Genomic DNA, 18,991 nt, shown 5'->3' on the forward strand with positions numbered 1-18,991 from the left:
AAATGCTTTTTTTTAAAACCTTGCCTGGTTTTAGGTATTTAGGTATATTCACAGGTATTCTGTGAACTCCCTGCACTAAAATAATCTGAAAAATGACACCCATGCACTAATAGGATTCCTAATGGCATATACCCTGATTAAAAATTTAGAAGTCACACACACACTCACAAAATAGCCCCCAAAAAACTAAGCAAGCAAACAGATAAACAACATAGCCCAAAGAAATACTTCTTTCATCAAAGGACAAGTTATTTACTTCAATGTTCAGCACTCAATACACAGCACAAATTCTGGCTGACTCGTTATCGTGAGGCAGGGTGAGCAATGGGAACGTTGCTTCTTGGTATAATGATAGAAGACAAAATAAAGCTGGGCAACAAAGAGGCTTGGTAATTGCATAAAGCACCAGCTTCCCACTCTAGCTCCAGGTTACAGCCTTCTCTAACGTATACATTTATAGAAGTGAATAATTAAATATTTCCTCTGTTTTCTTCAGTCCATGTGATGTTACTGGCTTAAAGACTAATTTCAATCTTTGTTAAGCATTTTCACAAGGGCCAGAAGTCAACTGTTTAAAATCAAAAAGTACTGTCTCCCTGATCTTACAGTAGATGTTACTAAATTTTGTATAGTTGTGTACTATACAGTGATTATGGAGCAAGAGAAAGCAGTTAGATGGTATAAAAAATGTAACATTTGTTACCAAAGAATAAGAAAATGGTTTGGGTTGGAAGGGACCTATAAGATACCTAGTTCCAACCCCTTCCTGTAGGCAGGGACACCTCCCTCTAGACCAGGTTGCTCAGAGCCCCATCCAGCCTGGTCTTGAATGCTTCCAGGGAGGGGGCATCCACAACCTCTCTGGGCAACCTGTTTCAGTGTCTCACCACCCTCAAAGTAAAGACTTTCTTCCTAGTCTAAATCTGTCCTCTTCCAGTTTAAAACCTTTTCCCCTTGTCCTGGCTCTACATGCTCTTATAAAAAGCTCCTCCCCAGTTTTCTTGTAGGCCCCCTTCAGGTACTGGAAAGCCGCTATAAAGGTTCCCCTGGAGTCTTCTCCAGGCTGAAGAACCCAGCCCTCTTGCTGTCCTTGCAGGAAGGTGCTCCAGCCCTCTGATCATCTTCGTGGCCCTCCTCTGCACTCTTCATGTCCTTGTGCTGGGGGGCACCAGAACTGGACACAGTACAGTGGGATCTCAGAGAGCAGAGCTGAGGGACAGAATTACCCACGCTCCTCTTGATGCGAGCCAGGATATAGTCAGCCTTCTGGGCTACAAGCACACTTTGCTGACTCATGTTGAATCTCATCAACTGACATCCTCAAATCCTTCTCCTCAGGGCTGCTTTCAAGCCATTCTCTGCAAGTAGAAACAGGCTATAATGAAACATCTGTGCTTTTCTGGTAGTTTCACCTACTGAGAACAAAGAGCTATCATCTTTAAGATAAAGAGCAAAGGCCTACTTTCCCTGTTTCCAACATGTCTGAAAAAGCAGGATGAACCTGCTTCATTGTGCCTTGGATCAACATCTCCTCTTTCCTCTGGGGACGAAGAGTACAGCTTTGTTACCTTTTCCAGCTACAAACATCAAAACTATTAAAACCCATCATGTTGAAGAGTGGACATGGCTATCAGTATTCTACTGTATACTGCACCACTACAGTGCAGCAGACATTGCCCTTTGCATCAGTCCCATTCGACGACTTCATAGACTTCTACAATTCCCAACACAAATTCAACTTCATATAATATCAGACTTCTCTGTAAACTAGAGGCAAAGATCCTATGTTAATACCTTTGTCTTTTGAGAAACTACATTAAGATTGTGCCATTTTAGTCGTTCTTTCAGGATCGAGAGGAAAAAAATAAAGGGAAAAAACATCACAGAGAAAAGTCATATGTCATCACTTTAAAATATGATCTCCATTTTTGTTCAAGTTTTTCTAGCTTCCATTATATTTAGTTAAATGTTAAGTATGGGCAGTACTGGGGAGATGTGGGTGGTTCTCGGTGTGGGTGGTACTCGGGATACGGTGGATGGTAGATCCAGGGGTGGTTTTGAGTGGTGCTTAATGGGTCACAAGTTCACGGGGCGGTCGCGTGTCACGGTATATAGACAGTTGTTGCGCAGCAATAAATTGGCACTTGAGCTACATGCTATGCTGTGCGTCTCTCGTGTCCCTGTGCTGGGTGAGTGCAGACAGTAAGGGCGCTGATGTGGTGTTGTTGACCGGGCTGCGATTGCATGGAGGTTAGCTACATTAAGGATCTTTCCCTTTTTCCAGATTTGTAAATCTCTTGATCTTTCAAAACTAACCATTTGCTTATAAATATATAAAGACTCTTTGATCTGCTGCTTTGCTGGTATTACTTAAAAACAAATAGTTTTCTTTTATCCGTCATTTTAACTGGATTTCATCTGCACAAAGATGGTTTAAATCCAAATTATTTGGCTTGGTTTGGATTATAACATTTATTGTTGAAAGCACATGGAAATCTAAGTTCTTAGAATTTTACAGAACAAAATCACATGCAACTTGCAAAAGAATCTTTAAACATAATGAAAGAAAAATACACAGTGTTGAAACATTTGACCCGAGCAGCTTGAAAAGGGTATAAAAGGGTTAGATATTTTACATGTTCATGAAGACCCCAGCTTCTGAAATAGCATGACAGGAAAAACTGAAATGAAATACAAACTTAATTTCATCCTAAAAATTACATTTTTTGGAAGGCAAAAATTGTTTAAAATGGCTTTTTAAAAGGTAGGGTAAATTGGTTTTTATAATGAAAAATATTCTACTTGATTAAAAGATAAGCATTTAGTAATTTATTTACTTATTTTAATGAAAATTAGTCGTTTCAGAGAACTATGCTTCCATTTTCATTGCATGTCAAAGATCAGCAGTTTTCTTGATCATAACCAGTTACGATATTATTTAGAAGTCTCCCAGTAGAAATAATACAGCGTATTCACACTTCTTTCCAAAATGCATAGAAACAACCTAGTAGAGTTAAACCAATTGTGCCAGATACTGAATACCTTTAGGCCTGGAGAAGGAAATAAAAAGAGACCATGGAAGAATCTGTGGATGCTGCTGTAAACGAACACAAAAAGTACGCATTTCACAGAATCGCAGAATGACAGGGGTTGGAAGGGACCTCCAGATCATTTTGTCATATCAGACGTTGCAAATTAAGATGGATGACTAGCTAATGTGCCAGTTAAAGTAAGATAAAGTCCTCAAGTACGGCACAGCTTACTCGCTATGAAGAAAATTAAATATTGAAATTCTAAATGTGTTAATGTTTCTTGCTATCAGGAAATTTTAAAATTTGGTCTTCCTTCATGTCTAGTAAAACTTTGTTCAGCAAGTCTCTATTAAGATGGCTTTGTTCTTGATAAGCCTTGGCAGGTTCTGACTTGCCCTGTTATTTCACTCTGTGCAAAATGTAGGAGAGGAACACAATGATGCATTGACTTGGTCGTATTCATAACACTTCATCTCTGTATTTAGAGAGTGGAGATCAAATGTCAATTAGTTGTTTACAAAGACTAGGATTTTTTGTATAATTATTATTACAGTAAAATCTAATATTATTCTCATACCATTCCCTATAAATTACTGTGAGGTTCAGAGGCAGCAGCCAAAAGAATGGACAAATCAAAGTTTGAGGATGATTCCTCTTCATTGTAGCATCAGTGAATGGCCATAGCTGATTCAGCAGCTAGTGCACAGAACATCTGCTCTCTGTCTCTATATTGATTGCCATGCTGTTAGCCAGATTTGAGATTTGAAAAGAGTTTCACCATTCAGCAGATTGACATAAATCTTTAAAGGCATTTTTTAAGCCTTCTCAAAAGCTTGGGGTGCAGTTCATCTTCTAAGTTTGTATGGACTCAATTCACACAATCCATTCCCTGTAGTTGCTGAAGCTCAGGCATGGCTGGTGCTTTCATCTCTACTTTTCACTGTCTGTGGCATACAGCTTTGTCTTGTAAAAGCTGTGATAAAATTAAAATCTTGAGCTTGATGTTGGGAATATGGGTGAGTCCTGGTGACATATGTAACATAGGAGGCAAGACGAGGTGAGTAAATTTCCTGTGTTTAGACAAAACTAAGGAGCATAGCATTTTGTCCAGGTCATGCCACAGAGCTCACGTTAGGAATTCACGTTAGGAATCTCCATTACCTCCGAAGTGGGTAAAATCCTGATTTTATTAAAAATATGACTGCATTGTTTGCTTGTTGAGAGCTAAGAAATTTTCATGCTCTATTACAAAACCAGAGAAAGCAGTCTTGAACTGAAACTTCTGAAGGCCAAAGTAAACACTGAGCAGACCCTCTGTAAGCTGTGCGAGGACTGCAGATGTCAGCACTGGCAGCTCATGCAGCTACGCAGAAAAGCAGGGCAAGCAACTTTTTTTTTCAAGTTCTTCCTTTCCACTGTTTAGAGTCTCCACAAAATTCATAGAATATTTGGTTTGAAAGAGGCAAAGGATGGCATCACTGGGAAATCAGAAGTATCATTCTACTTCATGGATGTTAAATTAGGATTGATTTTGAAGAAAAAAAAAAAGAAAACATTTAGGATGCGTTTTCACTGCAAAATATTTTGTATATTAATTCACTCCCAGCTTGGCTGTTGCTAGAAAGTATGCTAAGCACCAAATTAATGTTTGCAGTAACTATTAAAAAATCCAATTGAGGGTTACAAAAATTAAAGAATTTTGATAAGTTAATGTTTACTTAAACCAATAATTTTTATGAAGATTTTTGGGAAAGCTACTTCCGAATTAAAATGTTGGTTCTCAGAAGTCAGATTTTATGATAAAAGCAATTATTAATAATATAAATCATATATTTTAACTCTAATTTACTTTGAGAGGCAGAAAAAATGCACATAAGAAATGCAGTGGGAAATACAGGTTTCATCTGAGACCTGTAAAATTGCTTATGTGCTTTTACAGAGCTGCCTAAGCAGAGCAGAGGCAAGACGAGATGCTGCAAAAGTGGCTCTGATCAACTCTCTCTTCAATGAATTGCCCTGTCGCAGAATCACGAAGGAATTCATCATGGAAAGCATTCAGGAGGCTGTTTCTTCAACAAGCGTAAGTGCACTTGTGAGGAATCATATGATCTTGTGAATGGTGCTCTTTTTCTATTAACAAATAGAACATACAAGATTATGATTCTCCACTAGAAGATTTTCCACCAGTTGACAAAAGTCAAGGTCTTACTGTTTTTTCACCTATGTAGTAATAAAGATTATCAATTTTATTAAAATTAATAAATTTTTAATTAAAGCATCAGTTTTTTTAAAGCTGTGTTAGTCCTTAAAGGTCACTCCAATTATTTTTTTTTAATTTTTTTTAAGTTTATATCTAGATAAAATATTTATAGTTCAGAACACTACTACATGGCAAATATCATTTCAGAGTGCTCTAAATCCTTAGGAATGAAAGTATTGCTTTCCTAGAAGACATGTATTGTGAGTTAAGGAAAGTTTAATTGTATTTATTTTCTGCTAGCAGAAGACATTTCTAATAATAAGTGTGGAAGAGATTTTTAAAATTTTGGAAATATCACTATTTTCTTCTGGATTTTTTTTTTAGATAATCTGTAGTGCTCTCCTTCTGAGTGTACTCCCTTATTGGATATATTTGGGAGGGATGTACAAACAGATGAGCATAAGGAGTTCTAATCTGTATCTGTTTTATAGATGAAAGAATGGTTTTCTTTTACAGTACTGAGAATTTTATACATTATAGAGGGACAAAAATCCATAAAAATAAGGAAAAATAGAACATGATTTATTTGTGTATGAAATTTAAAGGGAGTTTTTGACTTTAGTGATTTATCATTTTTTATGGAAATTTTTGAGCTAAAAGGTTATGTGCTTCACAGAGTTCTGCCTGGATTTCCTTAGGGATATTTAAAAGCCAGCATAAATATTTCAACAGCATCGTGTTAACGCTACAACATTCAAAAGCCATAAATTTTCTTTCAGTTCAGTGGAACCATATTGCGTAGTAATCTGTTTAACTTTCTGAAGTTGCCATTGAACACCTGGGTTATGCAAAGGAATCTGTCCAAAATTATCTCATGTTCCTTTTTCTAAGTCTTCCCCTAAAAAGCAGCTTACAGATTGTCCAGGGAAGTTGTGGATGCCCCATCCCTGGAGACATTCAAGGCCAGGCTGGATGTGGCTCTGGGCAGCCTGATCTGGTGGTTGGTGACCCTGCACATAGCAGTGGGGTTGAAACTAGATGATCATTGTGATCATTTTCAACCCAGGCCAATCTATGATTCTGTGATTCTATGAAAGAGACGAAACTGAAACCCTTCCTGTAGCTAAGTAATCAATGCAGCTTTTCAATTCTACTGAAAAAATGAATGTAAAACTATGGATTGTATTATTAGCATGCCCATAGCTGCATTTTATTGAGTGTACTCATTACTATGGGTACACTTTATGAGATGCAAAACCTGCACAGTCAGGTTTGTTGCACTAGGAGTAAGTATTTCTTAAATACCTGGAACTAGACAGAACTGATTTAACTGAAGGAACATTTTGTTGATTCATCTCAAGCAATTATGACTTTAGATAGATGAACACCACACAGAGATCAGGAGGAAGACTCTCCCATTAATAGTACACTGGGACAGCAAAGATTAGGTAAAGAGAACAGGTCTTGACATAAAATTATTATATGCTGCTGAGCCACTAACCACTGTCAGTTTATTTTAGAAGTGCTCAGGGGTTGCTGCTCCAGTTCATAAGAAAAGCCAAGACTTGCTTCAAAATTCTAGTCTGTCATTATAGTCCCATTATAGTCAATTTATATTGAAGCTGGAGAGTATTATATCTTTTTCACTTAGTAGAGATAAACAAGTCTGGGCAGAACAATACAAAATTGCTTCCCCTTCTTGCCTTTCTCAGGTCATATTTCTTTCCATCCTTACACCTGAAAGAAGATTTTGTTAGAGCTCCAGAAGATCAGATAACTTTGCCTACATAATTTTCCTTTTTATAAAGAAATTGATGGTTTCAGATTGCAATCCATCTTCTTTACAATAAATTCCAATACAATCATTTCATCTTCTTTTTTTGGGAGGGGTGAGGGGAGGAATGGTTAAAAACTATCTCAGAGTATTTAATGAGCTCTGTAAAATTGTTTTCCTGGAGGCTTCTCCTGCTCTATAAATCATTGTTGGGATCTCACTCCTTCTACTTCTCCTTTTCTGCTGGGCACAGGCAAGGGTCTCATTTCCTCTGCATTACAGTGTTGAGATGTTTTGCAAAGTATCTGAGCTGTAGCAAGCACCAAGATAGAAAAACTGCACACAAATAATCAGTTTAGTGACTGCGTGGATAGATACAAAGGAACTCTTAAGAAGGTAAAGTGAAAATCATACCTACAAGGAAGTACATCAGTTAAACTGACTAAAAATGTATCAGCAGGAGAGTGATTTGAGAAATGTCAGTAGGAAGATCATGGGGGTATTAGCTAAGGAAGCCTTTTGAGTGCTAAACTGCTTACTGCAAAGCAAATACTAAAGCACTTCTAGTTAATCCCACGTGTTTCCTCCTTTCAGCAATCAGTGTGTCACTAAGCACTTCAGCGCTCTCATTTCACAATCAGATAGTAACTAAATATTGGTAAAATGAGTAGCCTCTGTGGTAATTGTGATTTGCAGAAACAGGCTCCCAGATTGTTTGCTGGGGAAAGAAATGGAGGGGCGTTAAAAATGTCTTGGGTTAGCAGTATTAAGACATGTTATTGACTATAAAATATACAACCATAAATCAACTACTTCCTTTTTAATCACGTTCTCTTGTTTCTTCCCAAAGGGTAACCTAAAGGATGCTGATGACCCCAGCACTAGTATTGGAGCTTATCATTACATGCTAGAGTCAAACATTGGAAAGACAATGCTGGAATTTCAGGTATAAGGATAAGAAATGGGTTCTACATTATTCACATCTGAGTGAAGAAACTTAATGACTAATTTCAAATAGAATTCATTGCATCTGAGGCATGCTGAGACCATAGAGAATGAGAGAAAACTGGATTTAGATCAAATCTGAATGTCTAAAGGTTACCTTCAAAACAGCACTACAGTAAATCAAGTGTCAACAACATGTCTGCAATATTAGCAAAGAGTAGTGTCCCTTCCAGCTGATTACATGCACTGAAATATTATCTGCATAGTGCTGTGCCTAAAATTCATGTATGGTAAAATGGCCTTTTTGATTCCATATCCTAATAAAAAATATCACGCTAAATCTACATTACTGGAGAAAATACTATGATCACTGACATTATACTGGGTTGGTACATCCTGACAAGTGAGCACTTGACTTCCTGCACTGCTATTCGAAAGAAAATCTGAAAGTACTGTACTGAACATGGGTGAATGAATTGCCACACACTGTCTATTGAAGGGCAAATATTCTTGTAACAACAGTCATTTCAAAGGTGTGGTGACCACTTCTGGCCCTCTGTCAGAGCCTTACTAAAATTAATTCCAGTTGAAATAAGTTTGATTCAACATTCAGAACACATATTCTGAACTACTAACAGAATCTCCAATGCTTTATTACAGCTTTCTAAATTACCAAATTATGTGTAAAACATTCATGCATAGTTATTTAATCTAGGCACCAAAGTAGACCCACATATTTTTGAGTTTATTTTTCTTACATTTGATTAAGTGTGAACTGATTGATGTGATGTCATATAGACTTCAACTGCCTACAGTATGCTGTAGGGTTTTGATTTTTATTGATGAATAGAACAAGTTAACTGGGCATAAGTGCTATGTGTTATGGGTACCATTCTGCTTCACCTTCTGAGTGCAATCAAGATGCATCTGTGTGTGGGTTTCAGATGTGTGAAGGAGGGAAAAAATTCAGGGAAATAGTCTGAATATTTCTAGAGCATGCCTGTTTTGAATTGCATGTTTCCAGAAGCCTACATGTTTTGGCTCCTCACAGTGGCACATCTAACAAAGTGAGAAAAGTGTCATCAAGGAAAAGTTGCCCTATTTACTTAATTCCATAGGTAATGTCATAGTATGTATGATATTTACTTAATGTCATAGGTACTGCACTGAAGATGATAAACTTTCAGGAGACTTGCTGGGACCAAGTTATATAATTCTGAACTCTGATCTTATGTCTTTTCCTCTCCTCAAGATGCACTTCATCCAGGGATGGAATTTCAGAAACGACTCTAAAAAAATCAGGCCTTGAGAAAGAACACTCAAACTGCAAAAAACATTTGATAGAGTAAGATGCTATGGCCTACGAGCAGAGATTTCTAAAATAAAACATGTTTTTGAATCCAAATCACAAAATATCTCAATTAAAATTTAAATCCCTTCTCTATGCACTTGAGTAAGATGAGTAAGCCAGGATTATTTATCAAATAATCCATGTGCTACTAATATAAATAGATAACAAAGGGCAAAGATTGATATCCTATATGGACATGTAAAAATCCAATGGTAAATGAGAACTAATACAGCATGTTTATACATTCAAGCAAATCAGAATGGAGAGTGAAGGAATTCGTACTAATTCCCATATATCACTGTGTGTCCAAGATAATGTTCAGCTGTTTCAGATTGTAGCTGATATGCTGTTGCAGAATGATTGGAAATACTGAAAATCAAAAGTAAGGCAATTTCCAGTCTAAATGATAAAAAGCACAGTGTTGTATTGCAGGGTTCATCTCCAGTAAGTGAAGAGGCATCGAAGGGAGAGTGTGTGAACTATTTATACAAAAGACATTACGAATTTCCCTGTGATTAGTTACAGACTGCTATCTTCTGTCGCTTGAAATATAGGGCATATACTTTTAAAGTAAACAAAATGGTTAATAGTTTCTTCTATAATTATTTTAAAATCAAAAGCCAGTTGCACAGGAAGTCAAAATAAGACCACAACTTCTAAGGCCAAGCAAAACCTACCACAATCTTTTCAGTCCGAAGGGACTCCAGACATGTAGCATAAACTTTGTGCTTTCTTCCACCTTTAAACATCGGTCTTCACATGCTTTGGGGACTTTGCATTTTGGGCTTGTATCTTGATTTATTTTGTTTTTGTTTCCTGAGGTAAAGAAAAGGGAATAAGTAAAGAGATATACATAAAGAGCTGAAGGTCAAATCTTGGGCTAAATAGTACCTGTTTATAATGACATAATGAATTTTCTTGCACAAAATCTTTACATGTAGTAAAAAAGAAGTTCTTTTCATTCACTGTGAGAAATAATTCAAATAATTTTTTGGAGGCCAAACCTCTTGTGAAGAAGTTTTAATTTGTGATTGCAATGGCGGGCATCCTGCAAACCAGAGTGCCTGCTGTAAGAAAACAAGCTCTTTTAACACTGAGTTCCTCCCCTGCTGCCAGGTTCACATTCTTCACGCACAAATTCTTGGTAGTTGACAAAGTCCATCTATCTTTGTTTCTCCAAGTAAGCAGAATTCATGAAATAGTGACTGGGCCAGTATCTTCTGCCATATGTTTTGCCAGATAAGTTTGTCTCTTCTTGCAGAATTCTGGGTGCAGATGTATGTCTTACAGTCCTTATCTTTGGTCATCCTTAATGCACCACCACAATCTCCCCAAGGGAGGAGCATACACAAATTAACATGCCAGCCACACTCTCCTTTTATCTGTCCAGAATGTGCATACCCCATTCTTTAACCACGGACAGAAAATTATCTTGTATCACAGGTTCTGAGGTATGTCCCTTGGGTACAACATTCTATTACTTATGCAAAAATCATACATCATTTCCCACACCATCAAATTATGATCCTTAGTATGAATGGAGTACAGCTGTATTCAAGACATTAGGTCAGCACCACCAGGTATACTACTCCTGGTGTCTTGGTCTGAAATGTGAGATTGTGCAGAGTTAATCTGTGCAGTCTTACTTTCTTTACCAGGCCACTTCCTCCATCTACTATGTCCACCTCAAATGTATATAAAATTCATTGTAATACAAGCAGTCTCCTTTTGCATAAGCAAAAACTAATAATGTAGCCAAGTTTATAAAAGGTTCAAGGAAAGGACTGAAATGTAGAAATAATTGTCAAGGTACCAGACAAGAAAAATGATTTGTACAGCCCATGTAAATCTCTACGTTTTCTATCTAAGGTAGATAATTTTAACTGTTTTATCACTGAACCCTTTTGTCCTGTCCTCTGTTTTGTCAGAAGACTACCAACCATCAAGCTAGATGCAAAAATCCAGTTACAAGCCAATGCTTTCGTCACATCAGAAGCAGTAAATGAACATGAGAAAAAACAGACTAAGATTCACTCTTCATTCTGCCCAGTTTGTGGTTAGCAATTAGAAAGAGAATCACTGGTGATGAAAATAATCCTTGTATGCTACCAAGTTAGTCTTTATCTTTCTCCCTCCCATCTCTAATTTAAATTATAATGTGTTAGGCACTCAGAAGTATCACTGAGGCAGTGATTCAGTTTCTGGGTAGGTACTCGTTACCATGAGCAATGGTCAGGATTGACACATTTAAATATTCTTCCTTAAGGTTTACTTTTCTCTCCCATTCCCCTACTTTCCATTAGCACCCACTGTAAATCTCTACAGGGTCTTGATATTATCAAAATAGAGCAATACTAGCAATATGTTTGTTTTGGAACAAGTAATTTTAGAAGTATTAAACCTTTACAATGAGAAATCCAGTTCCATCTAACCCAGCTCTATTCAATACAGAGATATAATGACAACCCTCTCAGGGACCTCATTCAGTTCTTCTGAACTTGTTTAATAGCACCAGCTGGCCCATTAAACTGCATCAACTGTGTTTCAGGTGAAACGTTTGTTCCGTGTATTTACTGTGAAATAGCCATTTTGTTTCACAAAGAGATTAAAATGCCTGGAGTTTAACAGCCTCACCTCATGTAAAGAAAAACGAATACATTGATAACATTTTTGTTTAAGGCTACTGGATGTCTGCCGTGAAATAAAAATCCCATTAGAAAAGTGATCAGTTAGATAGCAAATCTCATCTTTTGTGTGTGTGTGTGTAAAAATTTATTTGATAGCATTCTTTCTGTGATAGTCATCCATCTCAATTCAAAGTTTGGAAATTACTAAAACTAACAGAACAGTGATTAGAGGCAAGGATCTAAGGTTAATTTTAAGTGTCATTGATACTTCACCAAGTTAAATGTTATTTTGCAATGATTATGGGGACGTGACACAGTGAAAGTTAGAAAGTAAATTAAACCACCTTACTTCAATGTGCAGAAAATGGAAAATAAAATACTCAACCTGGTGATAAAGAGTTTGCCATATTTTTAATGCTGATGTCTGATAGCTAAAAAGCTCTAAATACGCCAGCACTATGACTATAAACAAGGTTGTAGTAGTCACCTAGAAGTAAGTAAAAGCTCCGATTGAGGGACTTAGAATATCAATATTTTATAGTACTCTATTTGCTTCAAAAGAGAAAATACTAGCTTTTAGCTACCTGTAAGCCTTTCATTATAACTCCTAACACAGTTTGGATTAATTTTCCTTTATCTCATCAACTTTAAACACCAAGTCTGCTTCTTTTTTTTTTTCTCTTAAATAGTGTGTTTTTTGAATATTTCAGTATGTAATCACATTTTGCAGGAGCTGATGATTGTCTTTCAGCTTCTGCATTGGAATGGAAGCCTTAAAGCCCTACGGGAAACAAAGTGCTCCCGGCAGGTAGGACAAGCCATTAAAAAGTTGACTGAGTAGTTAACTGTGTGAGGGTAAAATATGCAAATTACTATTAGTAGTAGTACTTTTATTTTCTGAGTTAATGTATTTGTCCTTTATTTTGATTTATACAGGACTTAGAAAAATTAAGTTTTAAAATACTTTGTATTTTCTATATTTGTCCCTTGATATCACTGCAAGAAAACCCGGGACTATTTCTCACTTTTGTCTATCAACAGGCAGAAAATTCATTTGAGATAAATTGCAACCCTAACAGGTTTTATCTTCTATTTTGGGACAACACTTGAAAATGCAATACATTGAAAAACTTCAAAATATTTTTAACTTGTGAAATTAAGTTGTGTATTATGTTACAACCTACAGAAAAATTATACATTCTGTGCTTTACAAAGGGAAAGGAATAACTTTCGTTATTTAAAATGTTACCTCTCTTCAAGAGAAATAAGCATAGGTAGATTTAGTTCTATCTTTTAGTGATCAGCTTTTGAAAGAACATTGCAGAGGATTGCTGTGTTATTTTTGTGCAAAGCTGAATGATTCTCATTGTTGTTTATCTGTCTGTTTAAAGTAAGTTTGTTACTAAGTTCCATGTCTGTTGTTATTTCCCCGAATGGTAGGAAGTAATTTCCTACTACTCCCAGTGTTCCTTAGATGAAAAGATGAGAAGTCACATGGCCCTGGACTGGATTATGAAGGAGCAAGAATCTCCAGGAATTATTTCCCAAGAGCTGCAAGTGGCACTGAGGGAACTGGAAGAAGTCAGGAAAGCTGGGCATGAACTGAGGTTCTACAAAGAAAAGAAAGAAATACTGAGCTTAGCACTGAGTCAGATCTACAGTGACCAAGTTACCACTTCCTCATGGGAAAATCAAATGAGCTTGTCCCTACATGGCTACCACTAGATTTGAAGAAGATGTTTTAACATGCCAGGCTAGGTTAAAAATACTCTCCATGTAAGTTGTTAGCATTCTTTTCCATAGATGTTTTAATTTCTGTATCTAAAAGCTAATTTTTTTTTAATTTTTTTTAATTTTTATTTTAGTGTCTAGAAATATTCTTCAGGTTAAGCAAGAAACATTTGATGTAGCACTAGTACTTAAAACCTAAATGGAGATAAAGCACAAAAGACAAAAGCTTTTATGGTACTCTGAAGATTGAATTTGATATGGTAACCTGGATAACCTGGATTTTGTTTTCCACATGAAAACTGCATCTTCTTTGTTGAAGACATAAAAATTGTCTTCACAAACCTACAAACTACCAGCAGTAAAATACAAAAAGGGTAGTTCAAACCTGCACTGGTGCCTGGTTACTCCCAGACTTCTTCACAGCATGTGTTTCCTCCTATCAGATGCTACTGCTGAAGTTCATTGTGTTTTTCAAAGGGTATAAAGAACCTTCCAACCAAAAAAAACCTGCAGCGTTAAACAAGCTCTCCAGATTCAAGGTGCTTTACCTCTGTTGCAGCCAACAAGATTTCACAAATCTGTGGGAACATAAAGATGAGCAGAAGTTATTCACTGGCCATCAGTATTGGCTAACTGTGTGATAAAAGTCTTCTAGTTAGACTTTATATACCTTTTCAAAGAGAATTTACTTGCTTGCACTTCAACAAATGCCTACTGAGGTTCAAGATCTTTCCTTTCCCCTTGCTGACTGTCAGCACAATTCCACTACTAGAAGCTACTGTCTGAAGAGGAAAGTAGGCAGCATAAGCCTAATGAGGCACACACTCATAATAACCAGCATGCCATTTTAGCTGAATATGACAACAGGAAGGTATTAAAATGCTGGTCAATGAACTTGAACACACTCCTCCTAGTTCTGTTTCCTGGTAGTTTCTGCCAGAAGAATGGACATTTAGCATAGCTGTAGTTTAAATCAACTCAGTAACCTCAGTAGTATCTCTTAGCATCAGTACAGTTTGCTTTAAACATAATGTATTTCTACATAAGAGAGACACACAGTTCAGTTGGAGGAAAAGCAGGCTGGAGAAAATTCATTTTCATTCTTTACAGAAGTGGATATCCAACAGTGTCACATCTCATATAAAAAAGAGAGGAGAATAGGTCAGCAGTAATAACCGTGTTGCAAAACCATGCACACCACTGCTAGACACAATTTCCTGATGTGGGGCACAGCCTTACTGCAGAGACAGACAACTGTGACCTGTAAAGATTCTTGCACTGTATAAGGAAAGATGTGGGATGGCTGTACAGTATAGATGCCCAGTACAGGGAGAGCCAAGCTGCCCTTAGAGCTTAGCTATAGCAAGCAAAGCGATTTGAAGAATTAATTACACAAAGTATTCTGTTAATGCTTGCTTGCAACACCATAGTAGCTTTTAGATGTTGTGGATGATAAGTGGGATGTAGCATTGTAGAAAGGGAAATATGTTGTAAGACTGTTCTGCTTTAACAAGGCAGAAGAAACAACAGAAAAAACTGCACCTGTTTAGTGGAGTCCTTATAAGCCAGGATCCACACATACCAGGCAGAATTTGCCTAAAATGTGACAGACTGCATCAAGACTTTGTCTTCTTACCTGTGTGTGAAGAGACTTTTCCAATTATCTTTGCATTCCACAGTAATCTTTGGGACAAAAGGAATATTTGGAGGAAGTAAATGACACACCCCAAGGACAGACAATGACATTGAAGATGGCCAAATAAGGCCATGTCTGTTAGTCAGTCACTGGGAGTAGATAGGATAATGGATTTGGGAATGTAAGGGGTATGTTATTCAGGTGGAGCATTCTTTGAGAGTTACCTGATGCTACCCCAGCACTGCCAATAAAGAATACCTTGCTTAATCATAACAAACCTTTGCTGTTAAGTTTCTACACATCAATTTCTTCCAATCAGCAGCTTGAGAAGAAAAAGAAGTAGCACAGAATTTTGGAAAGCTGTGGTGAGATTGTAAATGAAGTACAACAGTTGTGGGTTTTGTCTATTCGTTTTTTTTTTTTTAATTCTTATCTACTGAATGTGAAATTTCCAAGGAAAAGAAAAGAATGCAGCCTCCCTCTTCAGCATTCTGACATCTCGGCTTGAACTAGTAGTGGCATGGACTTTACAGGTCTTGAATTCTTTCTTTCAGCTCACTGAAAAAGGAAGTATTTCAGTTCATTGTAAGGAATCAACAAATCCCACAAGCTTTCTTGTCTTGAAAAAATATGATTATGTGGAATGGAAAATGGATGGGACAAAAGCGAGATCTTGAGCAATATATAAGGTTGAAAAAGTTCTCATTTTTTATCTCCTTTCAGGTGCTCATTTAAAAAATGTACAAAACTGTATGGATCTATTACTCAAAAATATGTTTTCTCAACTGAAAGAGTAAATTTTTCCTAGCTTTTAATGTTTTGTTTTCTTTCAGGGCATTTCGTATGTATAACAGTAAAGTGAAAGTAATTTTCACACTGCATCAATAGATTGTACGTACTCCCTTGTGCATTTAGGTTCTGTAATTTAGGCAATAGTTTGCCTCCCGTCAGTGTAGTATGTAAACTGTTTAAAACAGTAGATTGTAGAAAAAGTAGTGGAAAAACTTGGATTGCTTTGATTTTTGTTTGTTGATCAGATAGATAAATAAACTATCACACTCCTGTGGACTGATTTCAGCATTCAAGCTTCATTTTTTGTGTTAGCTACTTCAGCTCTAAGGATTTGTGCAGAAATGAGCACTTCAAAGCACAAAGAAAACTGGAGACCCCATCCTAGATCTCTGCATTCTTTGAACTGATGGGAAGACACAAAAGAGAGGTTAGCTTTGAAAGGACACATTTCACTTAGCATTAACAAGTACTGCTCACTTTCTCACTTACCTCTTCTTCTTACCCCACTCCTTTCTCTCTTCATCATATTTTAACCTTACAAGCCTACTTGTTGTCAGATATAGTCCTCTGAATTACATGCTTTGTATGCTGTTCCTCCCATTGTGAGAAAGGACAGTGCCACTGCAGCCAAATACCTATTCACTTTTGCATAGGAACTTTGTGTTGTAGCCTTATCAGCCTACTTTGGATGTCAGTACTGTTTATGTCTCCTGTTAAATGCTGAAATATATTATTACCTACCCACAGCACAGGCAGAGTCTGACTTCATCGTTTATCTCCTCCTTATATTTCGAACATCACTTTGATGTTGGACACCAGGATACATAGGTGCCCATAATTTCTGCAAGTAACTATGTGTGCACAGAATCTATCAAACTGCATTTATGTAACACAATACACCAAATCAGCATATGTTGGGAAAATGTATAGTCCTTTTACCATTCAACCACAGCTTTCTTTCAGAGGAACACTTGAGTAAATGGTCCTTTAAAGTTTCATAGAAAGCAATAGCCTTTCAGGGGAGCTGTGAAGCAAAGGCAACTGTAGTTTATAAGAAGAAACCTCTGAAATGCTGTCTCTCTTGCCCTTTAGCCTGAACTTATCAGCGTGAGTAGAGAAAACTTCAGCTATTTCCACCACAGTGGATTGAATTTGTATCGAGAGACTTAATGCTCTGAACGGAATGAATTGTGTCCAGGTAATTTGGAAGCAATGATAATAGTTGTTTGATAGATAATCTGGCAGACTGGGAGAACAAGAGCCCCTTGACCCCAGATGCACACTCCTGTCAGGAGGATTGTATCATTTACCTGAGAGTAAAATTAGCAGAGAAGGCTCTTCAAGCAGGTTGTTACACTATATGTTTGTGAAAATATTCAGTGCATTTTTGCTTTCATGCTGTTAAAGGGAAGCTTAAGGAAGCTCTGTTTTGACATGAGCCACTTAATCCTTGGTATTGCTGTTCTCATATGTATTAAAAACTGGATTTTCAGGATCCAAAACAAGAAGCCTCGGAAAGGATAAAGAATGTTGGTGTAAAGCTATTGCTCATAATAAAGTGCCAACAGTTTACTGTGTCTTAAAGCTTTTGTATATCTTTTGTATATATATCAATCAGTGCACTAAAGCATAACTGTGATTAAAACAAATACACTGAACATAAGAATCTATCAGACTTTGACAACAGAGGTTCCAAAAACAGCAGGCTTTTGCTGCCTCTATTCAGATGGATGTTCATTCGCGTCATCTACAGCTGTTTCCCTTTTCTAAAAACTGATGCTCACGCCTCAGTTAAACCATAATTCTGGGCAAATGTGAAAATGCACATGCACACTCATTGAACCTCAAGCACCTGATCACCTGTTCCTCCTGGTGTTAGAATCATTAGCTTAATCACTCTCTTTTTTTTTTTTTTTCTTAAGGTCTATAATTTGTTTTCTGTTGGACAAGATATCACCTGATTTAAATAAACAAATAAGTGGAGAAAGGTATCTCACAATTATTTGTACTCACTTTATATATACTCAGTGTATGGAACTTTCAATTGTAGCTGAGTTTTACAATTACATATTAAGACAAATTCTTCTCCCTCATGTGCAAGTGCATAACTTGCACAAAATACAAGATATGACACCTGCAATCAGTTGTACCATAGTAGTACTTGCAATCAGTTGTACCAAATGTAGTTGTACCATACGTACCTCTAAATAGCATAGCCAGTTCAATAACTGTAGTTACCAGTATGTCACAACTCACACCACAGGTGAGGCAGGAGACACACATATATATTCGGATCTATAGTCACCACTCTGAAGAAGATTGCAAAGAGGGCAGAACCAAACATTTTTGGCTTGTGCTAAGTAAAAGGACAAGAGGCAATAGGAGAACACAGGAGGCTCCAATACCAACAAAATAAGAAGCAGCACAGGAAGAGCCAGGGTAGCACTGATGCTCAGATGTGGAAGGAACCAATGCACACATGGGGCAAGGCAGCAGTGCTGGCTTGTGGGGAGAGTCAGTTAGGCCCGTGTCCTGTTGCCTCAGAGAAAGACATGAGTTTTGTTGAAGGCACCCCAGTGCTGTACAGATCTGGAGATTTGTCACGGCTGGGGCGACGTGGGAAGACTCAGTCAAAGCTCCAGACACTGCTGCAAAATGCCAACAGCGAGCAGACACAATATAGGGAACAGAAGGGACAGAGGCACTGCGGAAAACCCGGATGCCATTGCTGGGGTTGGAGTGCTGCAGATGACGCTCGCCCATTGTGACGTCACTGGCACCCATCCCCTACGTGAGGGATAGTGACATACGCAGCAGTGGATTGTGACCTCTTGGCCCTCACTGCCTGTAGCCGGGCACAGAGTCTCTCACTCTGCCTTGTGCCCGCACTCCAGCCGAGCGTG

At 37.4% G+C, this 18,991-nt stretch overlaps 1 protein-coding gene and 1 long non-coding RNA gene across 4 annotated transcripts; one reads left to right on the forward strand and one right to left on the reverse strand.

Moving 5' to 3' along the window:
- Nucleotides 1-3,043: 3,043 nt before the first annotated feature.
- On the forward strand, nt 3,044-15,714 carry LIX1 (limb and CNS expressed 1). Its single transcript, XM_010725934.3, has 4 exons — nt 3,044-5,112; nt 7,857-7,952; nt 12,660-12,737; nt 13,370-15,714. Exons 1-4 carry the CDS (start codon nt 4,912-4,914, stop codon nt 13,652-13,654), a joined length of 660 nt encoding a protein of 219 aa, XP_010724236.1. The 5' UTR covers nt 3,044-4,911; the 3' UTR covers nt 13,655-15,714.
- On the reverse strand, nt 14,045-18,981 carry LOC109363755. 3 transcript variants are annotated; one of them, XR_004162213.1, is made up of 3 exons: nt 18,494-18,981; nt 18,290-18,397; nt 14,045-14,238 (listed from the first exon to the last, which is right to left on the reverse strand). It is a non-coding gene; the product is annotated as an uncharacterized LOC109363755 (long non-coding RNA). The 3 variants fall into 3 exon arrangements; XR_002109584.1 differs by having other exon boundaries at nt 18,290-18,981; XR_002109585.1 differs by lacking the exon at nt 14,045-14,238 and adding an exon at nt 15,708-15,854 and having other exon boundaries at nt 18,290-18,981.
- Between the last annotated feature and the right edge of the window lie 10 nt (nt 18,982-18,991).

This window comes from Meleagris gallopavo, chromosome Z (assembly GCF_000146605.3).
Source record: "Meleagris gallopavo isolate NT-WF06-2002-E0010 breed Aviagen turkey brand Nicholas breeding stock chromosome Z, Turkey_5.1, whole genome shotgun sequence".
In the NCBI taxonomy this organism is placed as follows: domain Eukaryota; kingdom Metazoa; phylum Chordata; class Aves; order Galliformes; family Phasianidae; genus Meleagris; species Meleagris gallopavo.